This window comes from Pseudopodoces humilis, chromosome 2, assembly GCF_049639895.1.
Source record: "Pseudopodoces humilis isolate 2021_Gansu_Grassland_sample_001 chromosome 2, ASM4963989v1, whole genome shotgun sequence".
Taxonomy (NCBI): domain Eukaryota; kingdom Metazoa; phylum Chordata; class Aves; order Passeriformes; family Paridae; genus Pseudopodoces; species Pseudopodoces humilis.
Window position 1 is genome coordinate 14,061,011 of NC_142201.1, and position 25,108 is coordinate 14,086,118.

Consider the following 25,108-nt stretch of genomic DNA (forward strand, 5'->3'; position numbering starts at 1 on the left):
CGACACCTCTATCTCCAATTGACACAGAACATAGTTATACATACCACAGTTTGGTGGTTAACTTGAATCACTTCATCCCCAGCATGGATTTTCTTGCACCGATCTGCAGGTGACTGAATTTAAAATAAAAGAGATGATCAAGAATACAGGTCTTACCAGCCATCATCTCTCTTTCAGCAGTATGATTGCTAAGCTATGTAAATCAGGTTAGATTGATAGACATCCTACTGTGAAATAAAGAATTAAAGAAATATTTAATAAATCAGTTTTTCTTGTTGGAGAAAAATGATATGCACTATTCTACACAATAAAATCACATGTTAAGAAAGGTATGAATATATATAACTGAGTCCTAAGGATTTTTTTTGGAATTTCATCCTGACAAAAGGATGCTTTAATCTGCCGGACATCTCTTAAGTCTTGAAAGCCAATATCTGGCTGACTTTTGAACCTACCAAGACTAACTGGCAATTCTTCATAAACAAATTTCATAAAATTTTCTTTTTATTCCAGAACATTTCAATATGTTGCAGAGAGCCTTAGTAAATTACTGTTCTGCAAAGAGTACACAAGACAAGAAGACTGGGTACAACCTAGGAAGAGCAAGTGAGTTAATGGTAACTGGTTTTAGAACATTATTAGGGTGAAAGAAATGAAACTATCATCAAAATCCTACAGTGATCACACTTTCAAAAAAGCAAAGTAGTTTTGTACTTTGCTTTTGCCTCAAAAAGAAATCTCGATAACAACAACAAAAACCAAAATAAAAATAAAAACCACAACAAAAAAGCCTCTTCCATAAAGTGAAAGCCCCACGAATTTTCCTTTCTTTTCTCTTTACAGTAGAACAACTGCTTTCTGAGAGGAATACCTCTATGTTTAAAGGAAAATAAATTCCTTCAGTTTTTCAGAGTCACACCTTTATTTTTCTCACAATACTGTGGCTGCCAGAAGGCAGTTAATTGCCTTAACAGTAGAAGGTGAGACTGACAGTTTGAAAAAAGAACCCAAAGGAAACATAGTTGCTCAGGAGCAGATTTCCAAAAAAAATCCCAAAAACAAAACAAAACAAAACAAACCCAAAACAAAAAACCAAAAAAACAACACACCAAAAAAAATCTGCTACAAATTTTATGTTAAAGAATGAAATTAGTTTAATTTTCAGGTGAGATAACAGGTCATCTGAAGAAAATGCTTCAGGCCTGAAATGTGGATTTTTTTGTAATAATCGATGTACTACGTGCCCATTCAAAACACACATCCCACAACTAAGCCATGACTTTCTAGTTCAACTACACTTAATTAAGGGCCTTAGTTAAGGGCAGTGTACAAATGAAAGATATCCAAGAGACATGAGAGGCTGAAAGAACTCATGACTCAGTCCTAGCAGACATTGCACAGAACATCCTAAATCAAACTGGGCTGGTAAGAATGACATTTTACTTATATAAAGAACACCAGCCTCAAAATGTTGGTGCTATTTAAGCAATAAAGGCATTGGCCAAATGACTTGGGAAAAAATTTTAACACTGGTGATTATGTCCTAATGATCTGTCTTCTGTCTGCCATTTCACTACCCACACTTACTCATTCATACCTCTAAAATCTTTATAATCCTCCTATGTAACACAGCTCTTTTAGCTCATATGTAGTTAAGACTTTTAAAATGCAAATGCAAGTGAATTCTGTGTCATTACCCTTGAACTCCTCAGGACTTTATTATGATACATCCTTTGCTTTACAGTGTCTTCAGCATTTGCAACTTAAATCTTGACAAACCAGGTCAAGTTTGCCAAGCCATTAAAACATGGTCTAAGAATCTTCAAACTGGAAAAGTCTATTAAAAATGCCTCATTGCTATTATGCCTCAAATAAAAAGTGAGGTAAAAATAATTTATAAATATATGTCAAGGCTCTGGTGTTAAGAAGTGGTTATAACTCCTGTTCCTGTAACTCCTATAACTTCCTCTCCAGTAAAAAACAGACCTTGCTGTAAAATAGTATTTTTTATCATGGCCATCTAAGGAAAACAGAGGAGAATCAATAAGGTGTTTTTTAAATGTATATGCTGATCATTAAGCACACAATCCCCTCATGAAGTCCTACTAGGAGGAACAAAGTGTGCCACACCACAGCTGTATCTTCATCAGCTGGTAATTCTACAGGGAGTCGAAGAGATGGAAGCACCTGTCACTGAGGCTCACACATCAATAACTAAAAGCTACTCAGAATCTGCTTAGATTTATTCTTTAGGATAGATTTCGTTTTGTCCTTTAGGCTAAATGTTGTCTTTTTCCTATTCCCCTGGTACACTCACACTGTCTGAAAGCCCAGTTTAGAGCCCCTGGAGCACAACCGCTGCATGCCCACAGTGGAGATTTTGGTACTATTTCTTCTGAAAACCTCTCTTCCCTGTGATCTAAGGGCACCATGCAAAAGCAACCAGACCACAGTAAGTGATGACACAGAAAGCAAACCCTTCAAAGCCACATTCCTGCTGGAGATGCACTGCATGCCATTACTTTAGAAAAATGCTCTTTTTTATTGCAAAACCAAAGAAAAAAATGGTCTTATTTGAAGGACACATTTGGTTTGTGAATTAAAAGAATCTCTCCAACATGGTCTGGATGGGCTACTCAACAAGAAACCTAAAATCTTCTGTTGGACCAAAAGACCCTTTAGATTGTAACTTCCAAACAAAAGACAGAAGCCATAAACTGGAAAGCTCAGCTTGCTCTAATGCTACAGGGCCACCAGAGAGAAGCCCTTACAGGGCAGAGACCTGTGAGGAACACTGCTCTCTCTCAGTCCAAGCTTCAGAGCTCAGCTGCTTTGATCTGGCATGGCTAATGTGCTGGGGGAGATGACTCCTAATGCTAATAACTCCTAATGAACAGCGAGATCCAAACTCTAATGGGCTTTGCAGCGAGAGACATCAAACACCTGAAAGGCCAGACAGAAAAAGCAGAACTGTTATTACAAAACTACTCTCTTACACTAATGTGGAGAGCACTACCATGATACTGTGTTTAATACACACACATGTTCTTCTCCAGGATCTTTCAAGACAGGAAATTCTGCCACTGTCTCACTTGGAAGAGAAAACTTGGAAATTTAAAGGAAACAAAATTTTGTTCAAATGCAAGAAAATTTGGATTCTTGTTTCCAAGAAGTTAAACTGTACTGCAAAGAGTAAACATGTTAAGGACAGCAGGTCAGATCACATGTGCACCATTGTGATGTTATTCTGGCCATACTGCTTAGATCTTTCTCCTCCCATCTACCAAAATCAGAACTCTGTGTGTCTGTGTGTTAAAAAGAAAGCAGCTAGAACTTGTGTTCTAAAAAGCAAGAGACACACTTCTTTATCTAAAGCACTACCCATTCTCAAAATTGCTTTAACACACAGCAGCTTTTTCCCTTGACAACAGAGCGTAGTGTCCTGGTCTGCCTGTGAGCACCTCCAGGGTGTCACAGTGAGTGAAAGAGTCAGTAACAACAGCAAGAGTCCTCATGACTGAACCTTCCTGACATAGCTTTAAATTATATTCATGAATCACAAAAGATAAGAGTTTTGAGGGAATGCATTAGGATTTTATTTTTATCTTTGCCCCTGGGAAATTAAATCCATTAGCAAGTTATGGAAAGAATTTGTTCCTACTTTAATTTAAGAGATTCAACTGTAAAAATTGTTCTCTTTATTTCATATATTTTCTAGATTAAGCTCAACTGTAGTTCTGTTTGGTTTTTTTTAGTTTTGATAATTTCACTAATGATGTCTGTAGCTGTAGGTCTGACTCTCTAGAATTTTATTTTCCTTGAGATTCCTTACATTTTTTTTATTCCAAGACATGTGGCATTCACACAATTCTATAACAGGTATTATCTATTGATTATGACCCGTGGATATTCTGCCCACAGCAGAAAACAGAAAGGAAAAAGGCTATCAGATTGCAGCTCCTATGAAAGGATGAAAATAATATTCCTATTTCATTGAGATGTTAACAGAACCTCACTGCAGATCATATGCAGCAGCTGCAAATGTCATTTAGGTAGTTTGCACTTCCCACAGAATGACACAGTAGAATGATAAAACAAACATTTCTGACAGCTTCATTTTAAGAAAATGCCATCAAAATTTTTGAAAGGAATTACCTAAACCATTATGGAACAGTTCAGTGTTGTTTATTGATTGTTTCACACTAATTGAAGACCATGGATAGAAGCCTCTTCCCCCAAAATTATAATTTTTCTCAGCTCCTAACAGACAGCCAGTTCCCTAAATATAGTGTAAAAGAGAAGGAGGTTGTATTTCAAAGGCTTTTGAAAAGTAGTTTGTTATGTTTCACTTGCTCTTTAATGCCTTCAGTGAGAATGAGTACACTGGTAATAAGTGTTCCTTTCCATAGGCATTACTCAGAAGTTCATGCAGAAATACATGGTTATTTGTCAATGTGAAGGGATGTCCATTTCCATGCACTCATTTATTAAAAAATGAAGCTTGATAGATGGAAAATATAAAAGCTGTTTGTCTAATACTGCAGCAAACTTCAGCATAACAGCCTAAATATAATATAGACATTTATCTTTTATTCACAGAGCAAAGTAAATCCAAGACAGCTGCTTCCTGTCTTGATCAACTAGAGCATTTTAGACGTCTTGCAAGAACCAATCAAGACTGATTCTCTTGATCCTTAACTGGGAACAACTCTTTCAATTCTGAGGTAAACAAGCACAAGCATCTCTGCTGTCCAACATGCCATTGATCCTTAACAGCCAACCAGCACAAGTTTGCAAGCAAAATGTAGTTTATAGCAAAGGGAAAGCATTAACCACAGGTAAGGTCAGAAAGGCTTCCAGGCCTGAACATACAGTATCAACAATACTTACATTTTCTGTTGTTCCAGTAATTACATGAAGACCATCATATGTTGACTTAATGTACATACCCTAAGAAAAAGACATCATGGGAAAGAATTTTTAAAGTGTTTCACAAACCATCACCATCCAAACAAAACTTGCATATCTCTTAAAGAATCCCTCTTTTCTTTTTGCTTTCTTTAAGATTTGTGGACTTTTAATGCATGCCATGAGGAATTTGTCTCTGCATAAGGAAGTGTTTTTTTACATACTTCAGGAACAGCCCAAAACATTTTGGCCCTAATTAGCAATAGAAAACTGCTTACCACAGTTATGTCCATAAATACTCCCCACAGTTTATTTAATACACTTCTTCAACTACAAATATAACAATGCCTTACAAAAAGCCCCAGAATTACAAATTGCCTTAGTATGACCAGTATGTCCGTTTTGCTTTGAACACTAAATTGAGTTTTAAAAGATTTGGATCCTTCAGTAGGCAATGCTGCAAACACAACTTTTGACCTGCTAACCAGTGCTTGGAATAGTGCCTGCAAAATGGCTGTAAGACCTTCTCACTCATCCCAATGAACACTTCAGCTATAATACTCAATTATGAAAAATTCAACATCAACTTTGTTAGCTACCCCACTTCTTTCAAAAAAAATATGAAAAAGGAGGGATAGCTTATGAACAGACAGAAGTTCCTGCATGGGTAGTCCAAGACCGTGCCTCAAATAGGCCTTTTCACCAAGCCTTAATTCAAACATTTTAACAGCATCCACTGTGACACTGTGAGAAGGAAAAAGGAGAGATAATTGACATATACCGAGCATTCAACAATTTCTGAGGAACCTTCTTTCCCTCAACCACTTTACAGAAAGCACGTAAACAACAAGTGCCTGAGTAAACATCCTCTTCATAACCTACTTTTTCACTTTTTAATCAGAGTGCCACAGAGAAGTCTTTTACTAGCTGAGGAGCCCAGTACATTCACTGGGAAGTATCGTAAAGAGGCACAGCAGACATACCAAGCTGGACTAATCTACATTGGAACCAGAACTGACATTTTGGTAGCAGATATGAGGAAGTACACCTAAATTAACTAAGTGGATAATATCCCCTGTAAAACAAGCCAGGGACTTCCTGAGTTTCTCTGGATAGGGGCTCAAAAGTGAAGTCCTGTTTTCTTCTGCACAATTACATGGTGTTGATCGCATCAAACCCAGGGATCATGGTTAGGCTGCCACTGCTAGAGGGTAAAAAATCCAGAACCTAATTATTACTACAGGGTCAGAAACCTCCTGACATCATACTTAACTTCCAGCTCCTCTATGACCTTCAGCAATTTGTCCATTGATTGGCTCCATCACACAGCTTTTGCTTAAATCAAAAATTAAATGGCTTTTTCATACATTTATCCTCACAACACCCCTGTGAGGTAGGGAAACACTAACAATAAACACACATCTTAACACTACTATACAGATATCTTACAGGAAGCATGATGAGCCACACAAGAGGCTGAGATATGTTGGTATCTGTCCCTTGGTACACACACCTGCCCTCAAACCACTAATCGGGGCCTCAATCCCGCCCAGGATTCCCATCTAAGTCACTGAGCCACGCACCATGCAACATGGCAAGAGCTAAAATCAAGTGACCATGGTGACCTGAGTCAGGTCCCCAAACAGAAATTTCTGAAGAAAGCCACATCTTTATTTTTATTCACAGTGAGTTACTGCTTTCAACCTTAAACATCAGGGTGAAAGCTGAGGGAGAAGTCTCACACTTAATGGTTATATGGTGTTTAATTTAGTGCAAAGCATTGTTCCAAAGGATAGTAAGTTCATCCAAGTGTGCCACCATTCCAGAGTATAATTCACATCCAATCTAGTATTTTAGATAAATTTTAAAGACTTCAAAAATGCAAAAGAGGAGAAAGAACTTTTGCAGAAGATTCTTTAAAGGATAGGATCAAGATTTTGCACACATTAAGAAAAAGAGGGAAGAAGGAAGCTGAAAAATAACCACCCTAGATTGTATTTATTCCACATGTGCAAAATTAATAAATGTTGTATTAGTACCATATCACATCAATTTTACAAGAGCCAACATAATTCTTGATATAAAGCAGCTTTCAAATGAGGAGAATTAACATTTCGCAACACAAAAATGAACCCCTTTCACCCATGTCTCTCCACTCCTTGTTTTAAGCAAACAATATATGGGAAACAATGCAGAGAAGAGAACATTTCTGGTTTACAATTGTTTGATCTGGAATGGAAATAAGAATACCACAAACACTTACAAGTTTTCCTCTCTCTGCCTCCTTGTGGCTGCACAATATCAACAGTACTTTTAGCAATCAAGAATACAGGGAAAATCAGAGTGTGCTCTGTCCATTTGCACTAAAAGAAACTGGTAGATAGTCTTAAGTATTCAAAGATAAGTCCCTAAGAATTTATAAGAATCAGTTATGCCAGATACAAGGAAAGCTAATTCGGTTTATATGACTAAAATAACCATAAGCTAACCAACCTAGTAATCAGGAGTAAATGTATGCCTAGATTAAAAAACTAGTAACTCATGCTTAATTACATGAGAGATTGTCCTGATCAGTCATGGGTACACCTCTAATTTCAAACCAGTCATTACAATTTATCTTGGTGATTAAGTTAGGGTTACTAAAGAGACCTTTTGTGCTCCCGCCCTCTTTGCTTTTGTTTATATTTCTTTAAAGAATGAAAACAGAATGTGATATATTTCTAACATATTTTATGTATATAAATATACAACATATTTCTCAATATTTTATGCAATGCTGGATGGAAAAGGAAATAAGATACTAATTTCATGTTACCACACATGTAACTGAATTTTTACTTTCATTCCATTTTCATGGAGCCCTCCAAAGTTGCATGTGACTCTTTAACCCCCAACAGCTCTCAGAATGCTGTTCGTAACTCTTTCCCAGCTCTTCCAGTATTTCTGGAACTAAAAAATTCTGGAGAAATATCAAGAATAGTAGTATACTGGAATCCTGGAAAGGGAGTAAGCAGTACATTTTAATCAGCTGCCACACCCTGCTCTATCTATGACTTGTATTTTATGAGCAATTTTTTACATGACAAGCTTCTTTTATGTTTGCTCTAGCAGGCAAAAAGGAACCCCGAACAATGACTCTCATGTTCTGATGAATTTACCTTTGCATTTCTGAACCCTTGAAATCATACCACAGTCACTTACCTGACTGGGATTAAAATTATTATATGAACAGGAAATAACTGAAATTCAAGATTAACCTTTGCTACAGTTCTCTGATATTCTGTTCTATACTAAATATAAAAATAAAGTAGAAAGTGACTGTTGCAGAAAAACCACCCAAGAAAACTTGGTTTTCTGCTTTTTGTCTAAATACACTGTTTTCAGTCAAGCAGCAACATTTTAAAGTCTGCTTCATGGTAAAACATACTATCTAAGCTACTCAGTTTTGTCTCTGTATATAAGTAATGTAAAGACATACAAAATTAAATTCTGTTTACTGATACAGATGAAACAATTTGAAAGTCCTCAAAGAAAAAAAAAAAAGAAAAAAAGAAAGGATTACACATGGGAGCATGTTGGTGATTGCAAAGTTGACCACATTAATCCATTTTAAGGCTTTTTAAATAACTTTCTACCATTCTCTTTTCACCCTTACTGCACAGCCACTGCAGGCTCCATCTCCTCCCCCAGCAGCACTCACTGAAGAGCAGATGAATGCAGCCAGTCACAAGAGACACGGATAGCGGGAAAACAAAAAGAATAAAACCAAACAACAAATCCCAAATCCTACCCATAACATTGATTTACCCAGTACACAAGAGGTTCTCCACATCACACCCGAACAGCATTTTCTGCTTGACAGGTTTAGTTGCTTGAAAGGTTATTTAGTCATAAGTGTTAGCTAGTTTTAATATCTCTAAGTCATGGTAACACATTTACTTGTTTCTTCTGCATTCAGATATTAGTTTGAAAAATTTACATTTACCTCTGACAAATACTTACGTTTCCACACATAAAGACCAAACAGAGTCAAGGAACCATTTGTGCTGATTAAAATATCCTGATCATGCCAATCTTCTTTAAGTTGTAAAAGCTTCAAGCATTTTCTTAATTCCATCGTATATTTACCATGAGTTTAGGGAAACAGCATTGTTTTCCAACCTTTTAAATTCCTTCTCATCTCCTTTCCTTTTTCTCTCCCAGATTTACTTTAGCTTCTTAGCTATTGAATTTGAGTTGGTAAATATTCTGTTTATAGATAGGTGACAAAAAAATCTTCCCAGTTAGCAGCCATCTTCGTCTTCTTCTGCCTGAAGTCCTTCCGTTTTTATAGAACATTTTATTTAGTGATTGGCAAAGCCAGCACAGAACTGTCAAGTGGGTCAAAAATCAAAGTTGACAACAAACCATTTTTCCACCTCCATCATTGCACAAATCCTGGAAGAAGGTCCAGAAATGACTGAGCTTCACATTTATCCCAGCGTTTGCTATGTGCAGAGAATATTGACAACTCCAAGCTCCACCATCAATTTTTAAACTGACACCCTCAGCACTCAGTGGGGCAGCACTGATGTACATTCACTGTGTCTTAATTCAAAGGTATTAGTTTAAAAAGCAAACAAAAAAAAGCCCAAGAACCCAAAAGCATATAAAGCACCAAGAACCACATGACAAAGGTGATCTGTTGGCAAGACTGGCGCTGTCACAAAGGGAAGGGGATGATTTTCACTCTCCCGGCGCCAATCCCCCATCCTTGGTGCCTGCTCTGGAGAGCTCACAATCTAGAGGAGACTGTACAATGCTGAGGCAACACAATAGTGGCACGCAGGCAAGGGGGAAAAACGTGACTGTGTCAAAATGGCATTGTATCCTTCTAAGGCTTGTACACTGCATGGTTGCTACTTTCCTTTTTAAAAAATACATATAATTATTTTTACGACAATGACATCACGACCCTACTAAACTGGTTCACAAATACATAAAAAGAAAAAGCCCTGCCTCAAAGAGTTTCCAGTTTAAACAGACAAGACAGACAGAGGGTGTAAAACAGAGACACAGAGAGGGAGAGTCTCTCATCAGCTACCCAGCAGGAACAGACCCATGAAACACATTCTTATTTACAAAAATACCATTCAACATTTCTTAGTCCCTAGGACTTCATACCAACATACACAAAGACTTAAATGAAGGTGAAAAAAACAAAAACAAAAAAACAGTCACAAGACAGAAAGAAAAAATATTCAAGTTCAGATAAAAATAGACAGCACTCATAAAAAGGTGATCAACAGAAAGAGGAAGAAGATTTTCTCATTACAGTAGAAGAAAAGGTTTCAAAAGGTTGACTGCAGTGAGGTGGTGGAAGAGTTAAAATTACAGGGAAAGGGAGGGAAAGAGAGGGAGAGAATCCATGAGAAGCTGAAATCCTGAAGGACAAGTTTAAAATGGATTCAGAGATAAAAAATAAAGCCAGAAGAGGAAGGGAAAACAAACTACAGACTAAAACAAAGGATGGGTCCATATTTACTCATCCAAGTGTTTGGGGTTTTTCTCATTTTCCAAAAGAATGGAAAATTAATTTAGTGTACAATTGCTCTAAATAACTTGGGATACCAACTTTGCCAAGAAAAACAAATCAACCCAAAACCCAGCAATAACCAACCCACAAACCAAAATATTCTCCTAAACTACAACATCTAGACAACTTCAAAAACCTGCCGCAAAGAGTACAGCAGTCCTCCTTCAAGACTATTCAAGAATATGAAATGAGAATAGGCTTGGGCAGAAGTTGCAAAAGCTATTTCTTTACACAAAAAATGTTTAACTGTATTCTGAACACCTTATTTTCTACCTCCAAAAATTATGGGAACAGATATTATTAATGGTGTAAAGTCATACATCTGGAATTGTTACCAGTGTTGGTTTTTTCCATGCAGAAGGTGTTGGGATACTTGAGTAAATAAGAAGATCAATGGTCAGCTCTTGAACAACAAACACAGGATGGCTGCATTAAGAGCCTTTACAAGCACCTAATTCAGAATGCAGAATTCTTGCAGCAAAATTCAATGTGTTACTTATCAGCAGTGCTGTGAAGCCCTGGAATAGCTTATAAAATAGCTTTATATCCTTGAGATACTATGAAACATTTTCCAGAATTTGACAGGTTTTGTGCATAAACCCACGCAAACTTCTTGGTTGAGTTGATCTTAGTAATTTAAGTCCCTTCAGACTTCAAGATCCTAGAACAATCTGAACATGCATTTTTCAGAAGCTGGTATAAATGGCAAGAACTTCTTACTAATTTCTCCCTGTTCACTGAACTCTGCATACTTCAGTCAGCTTTACGAATTACTTCCCTGTTGGCCCAGCTGCATGAGAAGCAAAACTAGCATGAGGAATCAAACTGTTTTCAAACTTTACAACAGACAAGGCTAAAATGTCCTACTCATTTTCATATATACAACTTATTTAAAAAAAAAAATGTCACATTCTCATCCTGGATGATGGGTTTGATTAACTGCGTACTTCTTACCAGCCCTTCACTTGGCTTGATGTTTGTAAGCTGGATCACTTCAAGATGGGCAGACTGGGAAACCAGTGGATCAGAAGAGAGCGAGATAATGTGATCACAGACGCCAGAGAGAGTTTTACACTAGGGAAAAAAAAAAGAAAAGAAAAGAAAATGTCAAAATTAGCACACCGTTACTAACTATTTGAATGTCAATACATAGTTTAAATCACCTTGTTTTTCAAGTACATACAAGGCAAAGGGGGAAAAGCCTCAGGCAGCAATACAATACCAAATACATTATCTGTGATGACCCTGAACTAACAGCACCAGACCAGGGAAGAACAGGAGGCAAATGCTTTTGTATCTGAGAAGAGACAAAGAGGGGTTCCCATGCACTCACAGGGAATGTGTGCTGAGCCCCAAACCCCACCCTACCCACAGCTTTTGCAAAGACAGTAAGTGCCTCAAAGCCCACTAATTTCCACTGAATGTGCAGCTGTTCAGCACAGATGAAAATCAGGCTCTTAATGATGACAGGTAACTCCCATTAACTCTGAAGTTTATTCTATAAAACATGCTAATTGTCTTTGGACCGCGTTTCTCATGTTCTACAGCTGCCAAACATAATTTACTATTGCACACATGAAGATTACAATAAATCACCACTTCACAATGGGATAACTCTTAAACCAGTTATTGTTGGCAGCCTCTGCAGCAAGACAGAAAAAATTAAAAGGCTGAGACTGTGAAACTGGTACTGTTTTATCTCCTGATCTCTCACTCTCTGAACAACCTCCTCTCAGAAGCAGGAAAGCTGCGAGGCTTTCCTATCATCCTCTGTAAGAAAGTGATTTTTGAGAGTTTCAACATTTTCCAGGAAGTCCCCTGTCAGCAGCTTTAAATGATTTCCATGTTCAGGTTTCCAATGCATCTTTTGTCAGCAAATTCAGGGATTAGGACATTCTTCTGGTCCCAAAACCATGGGCACCTCCAAAAGCAATTAAGAACCAGCTTAACTGCTCAAAAATTCAAAAGATGAAAGCTAACCAGTCTCCTCCAATGACTGATACACAACTGTAGCACCCATCAATCTTCCAAGATTCCAATGTATAGTTCTTACAGTAAAAAAAATTTACAGCAATGCTATGGAAAAGTAATGTAAAACTGGATATAACCTCCTGCCAAGTCACCATTATAATTCCAAATTGGAAACTACAAATATATTATGTAAAAAGGAAAATTTTAAAAAAGTGATTGAAAACAAACAAACAAACCCACCAAAATAGAAACTTAAAAAACCAACCAAAAAACCCAAAATTCCACATATGCAAAAAAACTCCAAGAAAAAAACAACAAAACCCCAAAAAACCTCAACCAATGACAGTGACATCTTAATCCTGTTACAGACCAGTATACTTTCCTCCTCTTTAAAGTATTTACAAACAGTTGAAAGTTCAGGTTTGTACACAGATTGATTATTTTACTGAGTAATAATGTTTCAGGGTGAATAAGCAAATCAGAATAAAACAGAAAATATAACAAAATTTATATTACCAACATGACCTTTTTCCAGAAAAAATAATACCTTCAAGGACAGCCACACACACCACCCTTCTACTTTTTCATGATACAGAATAATTACTGAACAAAGGACATTCAGTAATTATTAATGGGGTTAAGAATGGTTTGTGCTTTACCTGAAGTACAAAAAAGTGAAAAAGAGAATTTTATTGAAATTTGGACATTTTTAATGGCTTTTGGACACATGAAAATGGCTTGGAGCTGACACTTCTAAAAGGTAAAATTATATAAAATTACATAATAAAAACAAAAGCTTAGATTTCTGTTTATCTGTGTTTTTAAATACAGTGTTGGCATGTTATTTCTATTTCCATCTTGAAACTGCACTGACAATTATTGAAAAATTGCTTAAAAAAATTACAGAGCACTCAGCTCTTTATGCAAAGTGAAGAGACCCACATTATAAATTATTCTCTGCAGATGAAAATGGAGTTTTTCATATCTCTTTAGAGTTGTATTCATCCACCTATTCTTCCTATTAATCTCCTCTAAACCCATTAAATGTATGGAGTTCTTAGCAATTTCAGAGAAACTTCTGTTTATAGTGAATTTATTTTTTTCTCCAATTTCCAACTGTTGCATTGCAGACAGATGGCAAAACACACAGAAAAGGAGTGTTCCTCCCACCTATGACAAGGTATGTCATTTCACCGATGTGGCTCCTCACTAAAAAACACGTTCCCAGCTGCCTTGACAGGTGATGGGGACAGGAGAGGAGTCAGGCAAGTCCAGCATGGCATGGAACAGGAGCCTAAGCTGAGATGCATTAAATAGCCCCTTGGAGCAGCTGCTCTCCCTCTGCCTCCCCGGGAGAGTCTATACAGTAATGCCTATGGTGATCAGCATTCCAGACAGTTACACTGGTTGAAATCCTAAAACCAGCTGGTGTGAATATTCCCCAAGAGGAGCTCTGGGAATACTGGGTGCCAAAATCACTAAGTTGCTAGGATAAAAAATCTGCCATATGCCTCAAAGCATTTCTAAAAGACTACTGTCTTTTGGGTCTCACAGCTTTCCTAGATATTCCCACTGCAGCACATTATCCCTATAAATGACTGTACATTTAAATATTTTTATTAAATATTCCTTGGTTGAAGAATTGAACTAGGAGTAGGATCAGGTATCTATTTGGTGTATGTTTAAGACAAATTTTCATGACCTCTGAACTTGTCCAGAGAGAGCCAGGACAGCAAGGAGCACACACAGAGCAGATATTCTCTGCCCACTGCAAAGGCAGGGTATGTAGGTCCTCACTGGAAACATGTCCAAAGGCTGACACAGGTAAAATACTGCATTTTCCCTTGCCTTGACTCTCAGGAATATCTCATTCACAGTTCGTGTTGGTAAATACTAATGAGCATAAACCAGTGTATGAACAGACTATCTGTTCACCTGGAAGATGCTTCCTCCCCATGAGGCACTCATAAGGAAAAAAAACTTCAACCTATTCAGTGGATCAGGGCCTTCCAAGGCAAAGATATTGCCACATGGCAAAGCACTCAAACATTGCACTTCTTCTACTCATTTTGTTCCTAATAATTTATGAACACATTATTTCTCAGCAGAATTATTCAGGACAATCTGCATCACAGGCATGTATTTTACTTCTGCTAAAATCAGATGGTAGGCACCTTTTCTCTCTAATGGTTGCTATCTTTGTATGCGTTGTAAAACTACACTTCTGATTATGAAAACATTGTAAATGAGATCAGGATCCTTTATCCTTTGTAAGTGTTGACTGCTTGCTGCAATGCAGTATTAGGTACAGTAAGACACACAAGAAGCTGAGGATTCAATTGCTCCCACAAAAAACAGCAGACATTAAAAATCCCCAGCCTTTTTCAAGCTGCACTCAGCTCCTAGTGTGCAAGGTATCTATGCACAGGGGAAGGATTTGTCCAGGCCATAAGAAGAGCAAGTTATAAAAGATTACCTGAGAGAAACCAACAGATAATTATATTTTTTCCTTTTGTCACATGGTCCCAGTTCTCACTGTAAGCCTTAAAGCAATGATTTCAGCTGTCTTTTGCAGTAACTCATCACTGCACTTCAGTAATAAATTCTCCTCTCTATTCAAGTGACACACTTATAATTGCAGATTGAAGCTACAGTCTTTATGTGCAAAGCTAAATGATTCAAAGAAGAACAAAAAATATCACCACACAGCACCTCGTTGTTTGGTAGAAATTCAAAGGGAAACATTGTGTGTCCCTCAGTAGGCAACTTCTTTATGCCTCAGAGCCTGAAGAATGACAGATAATGCTTAGTTTCTACCTGTATTTTTGGACTGTAAAGTACGAATTTCAGACAGCTTTTCCACAATTGCTCCTTCTTTCAGCCAGGGCGATGGGGACCTAAAGGTGACTGAATTAGATTTGCATCTGTTCTGATGCTCTGTGGCTACTTCAGTTTGAGCTGGGAAAATGTGTGCAGCAGAGTGAAGCACCTGTGGCCAGCTTCAGGGGCCTTCCCTCAACCTGTCCATCCACTGCCCCCTCAATTCAGGCAGCTGCAGGGTCACCAAGCATTTCTGGTCGAGCAAACAGACTTAGGTTTGTCCCTGCCCTTCATTTTATCCAGGCTAGTGACCAAGTTTAAAATCTATCTTGCCAAGTATTTGCAATACTGAAACATCTTGTCTTAAACATGTTCCCAGGACTGAGGACAAGAAAAGCACCAGCACCCTATGGCATTTGAGTGAGGAACAGGATAGCAGTGAGACATATGGACTTTCAAGACTGACAGTAAGAGAAGATGGCCAGGTAACGTTAAGGTTAATCTGTTTAGTTAGTTAAAGCCGTCCAAGATGAATGAAGTCTAATTAATTAAGCCAAACCAAATAATGATTAACCAATTAATTTCAGTCCAAAACTATTGTTACATTGTACAGGATGCATCAGTAACTCCAGCAGTCTTAAAACCAAGTGGGCCTGAACATGCACTGGTGAATATATCAAGTTTAAATGGTGAACTACATCTGCTTTTGGCTGCAAAAAGAGAAGCTTCTATAAAACTGAAGCTTCTTCAGTTCAATTTACAAGGTATAGACTCTTGAAAGGCAGAAGGTGGTTACTTTTTCTTTTTTTTTTTAACACTATAAAAATGATACCTTTGACAAGGTATTTTTAGTCCATTATACTTCTATAACAAATATTCAAATACAGTGGGCAGGAGCAAATTATCATCACTGTGGTTTCAATAAGGCTCTTGGAAAAAGAGAACATTCTGATCCATTGCTTATTTTCTCTTTTTCAACTTAGTAACTCCTTTTAAATTTACATAGCTCATTTGCTTTTGAAAAAAACTTCTGAATATTAGCTTCCCTCTGCAGCTCACTTTCTACAGTTTTCCAACTCAAAAAAATTGTACTTTCTATTTGCAGGAAATGCAGCCTAATTTTAAAAAAGTGAAACTCCTTAGGAAAACAGTCTTCTTTTCTTGTGGAATTAAACTAAAAAAGTTAAAAGAAAAATTATTAAAATTTTTCAGCTAAAACTTATTATTAATCTGACTGAAGCCTGGCTTCTACTTTCTATAATTAGTTCTTCTAGCTTTCCTCTCCCTTTAATACTCTACTGATTCACATGGATTAATTTGAACTGGATATTTCCATCAAATACAGCCTTGAACAACTGGATGGAATCAATGAATTATTCTTCAAGTATTTTAAAGCTTCAATTACAATTTTGCAACAATTAACATATAATTCCCCAAATAAGCAGATATAAACTGTTAGCCTTTTAAGCTGAGCAGTTTTCCAAATACTTTATTATTTCAAGTTAAATCAATATAAAGATTCTAAATATGAACTAGCAAGTGCATACTAATTTTCAATTTTGAAGCCAGCACCACACCTATGGCTTATCCTTTCCTATTTAGGTCCTGTGTATTATTGCCTGTTCTTCTGAAATTAATATTTTCTACTGCCATCTACTTCAGTTGGTATTATTTTCTAGTGCTATTTCCTTTCTGTTTATATCAAGAAATTATTAGTAGTATTATTTAACTATCTATTTATTATATTGCTTATTTAGTAAAATCTACCTGGGAAAAAACAAACTGAGAAATGAAGTGGCAGAAATACGAAGCATTTCTCTTTATTCATGAATATTTCAGAATTTTAATGAGCAAAACCCAACACATTATTTATGCGTGGTTTTATGCTTCTTATTCCACAGAAACCAAGTCTTTCTTTGAATGAAGTCACAGAAAAAAAACCCCAAAACTTTAAGAAATGTACTTGTCTTTGAAGTAGTATTTTCAACACTTCTACAATTCCAGGACAAAAAAATTTAAAAAAAAGACATTTTCCCCAGATACACTTTGAAATTCCATTTAGAAGAAATAAACAAGTTCAAGTAGGTAATTTCATCCTAAAACTTTATAATTTTTCAATCAGACCTTTTTCCTTTAGATACATTTTATGTGTTTACTTGAATAACACAGATTAGTTTACTGCCTAACCTAATACCCTAAGTGACAATCAAAATGCTTTTTTGAAGCATTTGAAACTCAAATTGCTTGGAGCAAACAAAAATATTTCTTCCTTGAATATAAGCTGAAGCTATTGAGTTCTGTCTCCACAAAATACCATTTCTTAAAATGAAAATCCTGGAAAGCTAACATGTGAATGCATTAACTGACATTGAAACATGCTATCTGTGGACATGGTGATTCAGCAATCTCCACATGTTCACCCACTTCTGAAGGAAAGAGGGCATTCATTTGGTTTGCAAAAAAATTCAGTGCTGTTAGACTATGAGCACATGAACTATGTTTTGGGCTTACCTAATTAAAGCAAACCAATCAGTCATTTATTTGAGGACCTGTTGAAGAAAGGGTCTTGCATTCGGAAGATATCGGGATGTAACGGAAAGTTAGTAACCCCCCCTTCTCTCCATAATATGGTAATGACCCCTGCAATTAGCCCATAGCACCTAGCTGTGATGAAAGCAGATGGGAGTAACACAATGACCCTAAACTATAAAATGTCAAATTCTCCTACAATAAACGCCATTTCTTTGCCATCCATCACATTGATGTCTTGTGGGTAGAATGGTCTGAGTGGCCAAGAGGGACCACCGTGCTGGCTCTGAACCAAGGTGTCTGCCTTGCTTGAAAGACCACAAGGACCTTGCCTACTTCACTGTGCTTTAGAGGCAGCCATGAAGACTCAGTGATGGGTTAACTTGGAAGGTTTCCTTGCATGCACTGCAGGAGAAGGATGGTCTCACATCCCCACTGTGCCCCCACACAGCCTCTTGCTCCCCTATTTGACACAAAGCAGGCTCACTCCAGGGAAAACAGGGCAGCATCCCCACAGGAGATCTGTGCTCACAGAGCTCCAGCCCCTGTACCACAGCATGAGTCCAAAAAAAACCTTCTTTCTGTTCCATGGACAATGGAGATGTTCAAACCACAACACAAAAATCTACTACTTTGATCTAACAGTCTGCTCCTAAGGTGGTAAATATTGTGGTGTCCTGACAAGTAAGAGTACCTAATTGTCCTTTAAGTTATATTCTTTTTTACATTTCCATAGCTCTAGTTCTATTTTACTTATGTAAGAAGGATTTCCTAAAATTTTAATTCAATCTTTAATAAGAACAATACCTTGAAATAAGGATTTCCTTATGCTAACTGCATGAAATGCTAATTCATTGTTAATCATTTCCTTTCATTTTTTTGAGAAACTTGTTTCCTTGTGTCATGAAGAGAAAGTGGTACATGAAATTACATGGGATGAGCCCACAGGTTTGAAATCAACTTCTTGTCTAAGTCACCTCAGCAAACACAGCTTTGTATCTGTTCATTCAAAGGCAGTTGGATGGGATGCTGGTCAAACACCACTTCAGATGGGAAATGGACTCTGAAAATGGACTAGGAATAGTGTGATCTTAGAATTTAAAAAGAGGTAATTTACTTTCCCTCCTACAACGTCCATGTACATGTCCTCTCAATCCTTTGCAGTTTTCCCAGTATTTCTTACTCAAGGTTCCTTCTGTGCCTTCTCCACCATTTACTGCTATTCTTCTTGTATCAGAGAACCTTATTTTTACTCTTGAATTGCTCCCTTCAGATTATCTGACAGGCTAAATCCACAACACCTTTTCCTGTCTTCCAAGGAAAAGGTTAGAGGGAGCTGTGACTGCTTTCAATTCCAGTTCTATAATCAACCTTTGCACCTGCACATGTAAAAAACTACCTTTCAAACTGAAAATTATACCAAATGCCATAGTTTAATTATTTAGTCACAGATTAACCTCTTTCTCCAATTGCTTTTGGTCAGCCTTTCCCCCTGACCCAGTCCCAATCAAATCCCACTGACCAGCTGATATGCAACATTGTCAGAAATTATCCAAGTTACTTGTCATATATACAGTCCTGTTTAATCCATGTAGGGTCATTTTTAACCCACGGCTTCACAAAGACATTCAACACTCTGTTTGTGCTCATGTTTCTTTTCAAGCTTGAGCAGCAATCACAGAAGTTAATTACACCTATGTCCACCAGTGACCACAATGAAGTTACTGCAGACTAAAGGAAAAAACTTACAAGAGTCTGAATGTTGTAAGATAACTTTTGAAACCTGTCTCGATTTTGTGCTCTCATGTATCTTAAATTAATCCCTCTCAGTTTCTTCAAAATTGTCTGTTGATGGCTATATAAAGTGGTGCTTCCTCATTTCTAAATTCTGGAAGCTTCCTATACAATCCTTTCTGCCAATTTGTAAAAGGCATATAGTGTATATAAAAGATTTCAGAACTCTCAGCTCTTACAGCAGAAAGCATGCTCTGGAAACCAGGCTATATATACAGACTTCAAACCTATAGCACTTCAACTTTTGCTTTGATTATGTAATAAAACATGTTATTACTTAAATACTTGCAAAGGTTAGCCTAAATGATGATGTCAGCCTCACTAAATTTGCTAATTCTTTATGTCTCACACCTGAAAAAATGTCAGTAAAACTTAAAAATACAAGGAGACTTTTTATTCCACATCACTGTGAAACCAAATCATCAAAAGCTTACAGAATTCAGCCTGCCAAGCATTTCATATGGGTACACTATGAATAAAATAAATAACAAAAAATAAGTATTTCAACATTTTCTGGGAAGCTCACCTAAAGAAATGCAGTATTTTGTTGCTTAAACTCTGGTAATAAGAACAGTAAGATATCCAAACCTACATGAATGTGAAATAAAACTAATTCATTACTCACCCTTAAAGAGATTATCTTCACTTCTAACTTTTAGAAACAAGCTGTGGGTTAACTTAATACTCACTAAAGCTCAGCCACAACATGAAACACAATTGATTACCTAAAATTTGGGTGCAGCTCTTAGACAAGGTTTACTCAAGCTTTTGACTCCCTCTGTACTAGCCTTCAAACTCATCATGTTTTCTGATGCCTTAATAACTTTCATCTGCTTTATCTAACAAAAATAGCACTAAAGATTCTCTGAAGAGACTATTGTATTTATGCTGAGAATTCAAAAGGAAACATTGCATTAATTTTCCTATCATTAGGCTATCTCCAGGCTCCTATGAGGAATAAAGCTGTATAAATTAAGCTATATCACTAACACAAACATAAATGATTTCAAAGTGTCCTGGGGTGACTACTAGACCCACCACACATAGAAGCCTAGCAACCATATCTCTCCAAAAACTGCCTTTTTAAAACATTACTCTACTAATCATGGTTTACAAATAACAGATAGACTGGGGCCAGACGAACACAAACCCTTTCAAAGCTCCTGACCTACTCACAAGCAGTTCCATAAATTCACTCAGTCATACCCAGTCCAGTTAGTTATCAACCTGGCACTACATACAAAGAGCACAAAACACACAGCTCTTAAGTTCTATGTGGCCTATACAAACTTTGTTATCAGAAATCCAAATAGTACTCACCACATGAAGAATTTTGTTCTCTGTTTCATATACTGTGCAATCCTGAAAAAGTAAAGCAGAAAAAGCAGGTTAAATTGGTCCAATCATTTTCCCTTCCTTGACTTATCGTTAGAAGAACTGAACCGAAATGAGTAGTCTTTAGGATAAAACAAAATATTTCAAAGACAGAATGGAAAGTGTGAAGCTACCACTGAAAGGAAAGGAAATACTTGTAAATGTTTATATCTATTCATTAGTTCTCATTGCTTCCTTCCTTGAGACAGACAACACTCTCTCCACTTTACGTGTTTTTGGCACGCACCAGTTAGTCACATGTCTACCACACAAGGGCATGGACAAAAATGTCCTGTGGTAACACAGGAAAACAGAGATACCAGCAACAGCCTTAAGTGACTGAGATGAACAATTCTTGCTGAGCTGAACTGACAGTTTTGCACACTGCTGAAGAAGGGAAGGAAAACCTTGGTGGGAGGGGGAAGAGGAGTTGATTGTTTGTAAAACATCCTGAACAGGAGGGAGGAGAAACCCCAAAAACACAAAGCACACAGGAAACCTGAGGCACACACAGCCTGTTGGGAATGCCTGTACATTCTGGTTACCTCATGCACATGATGTGAGGCAGCTTCCATAAGCAAGACCAACAGATGGGAGGCTGGGACTGCAAAAGTTTTTCTGACAGGCCAGAATCTCAAAGGATATAAGGAAATTGAATTATCAAGGCAGAGAGCACATGAAATACAGCCAATATTGGTGAAAGAACCACTCTTAAGTTCATTCAGGTGCTGTAACTTAGTGGTAATTACTGCAAGCTCTGTTTAGAACACATGCTTTATATCCTATCTACCAAACCAAACTAAAAATGTGACTAAGTTCTCATGTTTCATTTTAAAACCAGTTTATCCTGCCAGAAGACCAACTTTTTTATATGCAACTGTTTCAAAAATACAGAACTTTTAATCCATGAAACACTCCAAGGGTTACTAGGAAAGAAAAGCCAATGTTTTCTTAAGCTTTATATAAAGCCACCTATGCAGAAGCAGCAGGTTTGATCAGGGAGCATTTTCCTAATAACAGCTGTTGGCATTCAGGAAACATTTGCCAGTAAGTATAGCTGGAAAGAAAATCTAACACATTTCATGATATGCCGACATCAATGAAGTGTTTGTAATCTTAGTAGCAAAACACACATTTCATTGTTATTTGTGGGAGGGCATGTAACATTTTCAATCTGGATACATCTATTTTCTGCATGGTTACTTATGAATCATTTTGCAAAAATAGCAGGAAGAGATTGCAACATTTATATTAAAGGGAAAAAAGTGTTTTTAAGCAGACATAATAATTTTATTGGTAATAGGAAGAGTTTACTATAAGTTTAAGCAGTTTGTTTAAAGAGGACACTGTCTGAGATGTCTCACTACTAAGGGAAGAATTCTGGATTCTCAAATGCTGTAGGGGTTTACTACAAACAAGAAAGCAGTGAATAACAGAGAAATACTGGCAAATCCTTGAATTGAAACTTCCCCCACAATCATGAAGGAAGCTAAAGAAATATGCTTTTTCCTGACAAACCAAGACTACATATGAAAAAATTAAAATATTTCTGAATCCACAAACGATAGTAAAAGAAATGGAAAATTTCTCAGGCATCCAGTCTATGAATAGATTAACCCTGAATCTCTCTCCTCAACACACAATTCCCTACAAATTCAGGGTCTGTGTAGAGGAATTGCTAAACAAGTTCATCATATTGCAACAGCATATTGTTGATACTACATCTTCACATTCAGACAAGAGAAAAATCAACAATTCAGTAAACCATAAAAGACAGACTGGAGAACAGCAAATGCAACACTTAGGTACAAAAAACAATTCCAAAATACACTTTTTCCATACATGAAAGACATCCAACTGAACATAATTCAAGCATGAACTCTGAGAAATGTACAGGGATGGCAAAAAACTATGACAGTATACCCCAGAGCAGCCCTGAAGTCTAGGATTCAAAGAAACCTAGGGAAAGGTCACCAAGCTGATCCCTGCAGTTTGTTTCCACTTCCTGCAGCCATCCCTGGAGATGAGGGCTGAATCTGCTTCAGGAGATTCAGGAGCAACAGCCACATGCCACTTTCTGCAGACAACTGTGCCACCCTCCACAATTCCCTTGGGTGGAATGGTAGGCTGCCTGCTTATTACTGGGGGCCTTTACAATTTACAGTTATTGCTTTTTCATACCCATTTCATTTCACCTAAAAGAGCTTTAAGCACTTGAGAACTATAAAAAGTCTCTAACTATGCAATTAGAAATAAATTTTTATTCTTAGTAGCATACCACCCACACCTGGAGAATGCCTTTTTCTTCCATACAAGCCTATATATTCCTCCTGAAAGATTTTCTTTAATATCTGTTTAACAAGGATATCAAAACATTGCAATTAAGGTAAGAAACAGATCATATGCAAGTTTAACATCAACTTTTTTCAACTTTAGAAAAGCAAGAATACACATAAAAATGTGCAACCAAGCTTTACTCCTACACAAGCTAAAAATTTGCTATTCACTTAATTAACCCAATACCGTGATTATCCCTGAACTGAAAGGCACAGTTACAGCAAGAAGGACAGATATATTACTTCTACCTGTTAATTCTCTGAACTTTGCACATATATTCACTGCCATACTGTAAGTATAGCTAGGTTATGTGATCTTCTAACCAACCAAACCAAACTTCAGCTGAAACACTGTATGGTTATCTTCTAATTATGATTAAAACATTAATGACACACATTGTTAATAAAGAAAAAAAAGAAGTTGTGTTAATTTACATTTCTTGAAGATGTAGTTGAACATTGGTCATTAGTACTTTAAGGGAGAAAAATGGCAGAGTACCATCCATGAGAAAAAGGAGAGAAATAAAAGGGAAATACAATGGAACAACTTTATGACTAATATCAGATCTTCATGGTAACTCTTTCCAGCGCCTCCTAGTGCATAAATACAGCAAAAGGGACCTTTGTCACCCAGCTGGAATTAGGCTAAAATCCTAAAAAAAGAGAAACAAGAGCTCCAAAATTGGAAGAAAAAAAGAAAGCAAAAAGGGAGGAAGATAAGAGAACCATGAACAAACCCCACAAATCAAGTAAAGGGTTCTTCTGCATTTTCAATCCCAGTATAATTTCAAAACCTAATTTTAAGAGACTAGCAGGACCTACACTATACTGTATCTGAGAGGCACTACTTATTTCTTCCAGAAGTTCTGACCTTCATAACCAAAACTTCACACGGCCTCTACAAAAAAAGTTCTAAGTTGTATCTGCACAGATCTTACCATGATGTCATAAGGAATAACTGCTAAGGATGTTTAAATTAAACTGAATCGAACAGCACTGACTGGTGACAACACTTCAAAATGTACACATCTCACCCACCCCACCCCAGACATTGCTGGAACAAATCAGACATGAGACAATATAGCAGTGTTTATGATGCTTTATTTTTCCTTTTTTTTTTTTTTTTCCTTCTTCTATCCTCAGCAATACCACCTTCTTTTTAAACATCTGTCTTAGTATCTCACAGAAGTGGGAAATGGGATCAGCTAATTACACTAGTACTTTTCTTGTTCTTTGTTTTCTTTGAACCCACATTGATTAAATCTCAACTCAAAATGTGAAGAACTGAGATACAGACAGCCAACTGTATGCCAACTCACCCTACTGCTCCCATGTCCCACAGATAAAAAATGTTCATGCAGCTCTGCAGTACTATAACTGTGTAATAAATATTCCACAGAAAACATTTCTATTTTTGCATCTATATGATCTGGTTTACAAGTCCAGGTTGGCAACCTGTCAAATTACCTATTGCAATTACCTGTCAAACACTTCCCTCAGGATACTTGCAGGCTATAAACTTAAAACTTTCCATCATTATTACCACTATTACAACTATTATTATTATTCATGGTTTTGCAATGTATTCCAGGCAGCTGATGCACTGCACTCTTCTTGGCAGTCTTAAGTTCCTGACAACTCCATAACTTTACTTCAGAATAAAATTACGCTAGTTCAAAAAATGAAATATATACATAGAAACAGTTAATGGATACAAAAAGGGAGAAAAGCAGAAATATCTGTATTAAATCTTTTACCAACATTTCAGCATTTCTAGCAATCCTTAGATCAGAGTACCCAA

At 36.9% G+C, this 25,108-nt stretch overlaps 1 protein-coding gene across 7 annotated transcripts in view; it reads right to left on the reverse strand.

Annotated features, from left to right (window-relative positions):
* The window catches only part of CNKSR2 (connector enhancer of kinase suppressor of Ras 2), a 207,826-nt gene that overhangs the window by 112,076 nt on the left and 70,642 nt on the right, over positions 1 to 25,108 (reverse strand). For 6 of the 7 annotated variants that reach the window (XR_015772050.1, XM_088052276.1, XM_005516684.3 and 3 more), the window contains exons 5-8: positions 20,918 to 20,959; positions 11,438 to 11,557; positions 4,891 to 4,950; positions 45 to 113 (exon numbers count right to left, since the gene is read on the reverse strand). Coding sequence is in view for 6 of the 7 variants with exons in the window: in XM_088052276.1 (XP_087908402.1) it covers positions 45 to 113; positions 4,891 to 4,950; positions 11,438 to 11,557; positions 20,918 to 20,959 (291 nt within the window). In the remaining variant the exon portion in view is untranslated. The remainder of the gene's footprint in view (positions 1 to 44; positions 114 to 4,890; positions 4,951 to 11,437; positions 11,558 to 20,917; positions 20,960 to 25,108) is intronic. The other variant, XM_088052277.1, reaches the window with a different exon arrangement.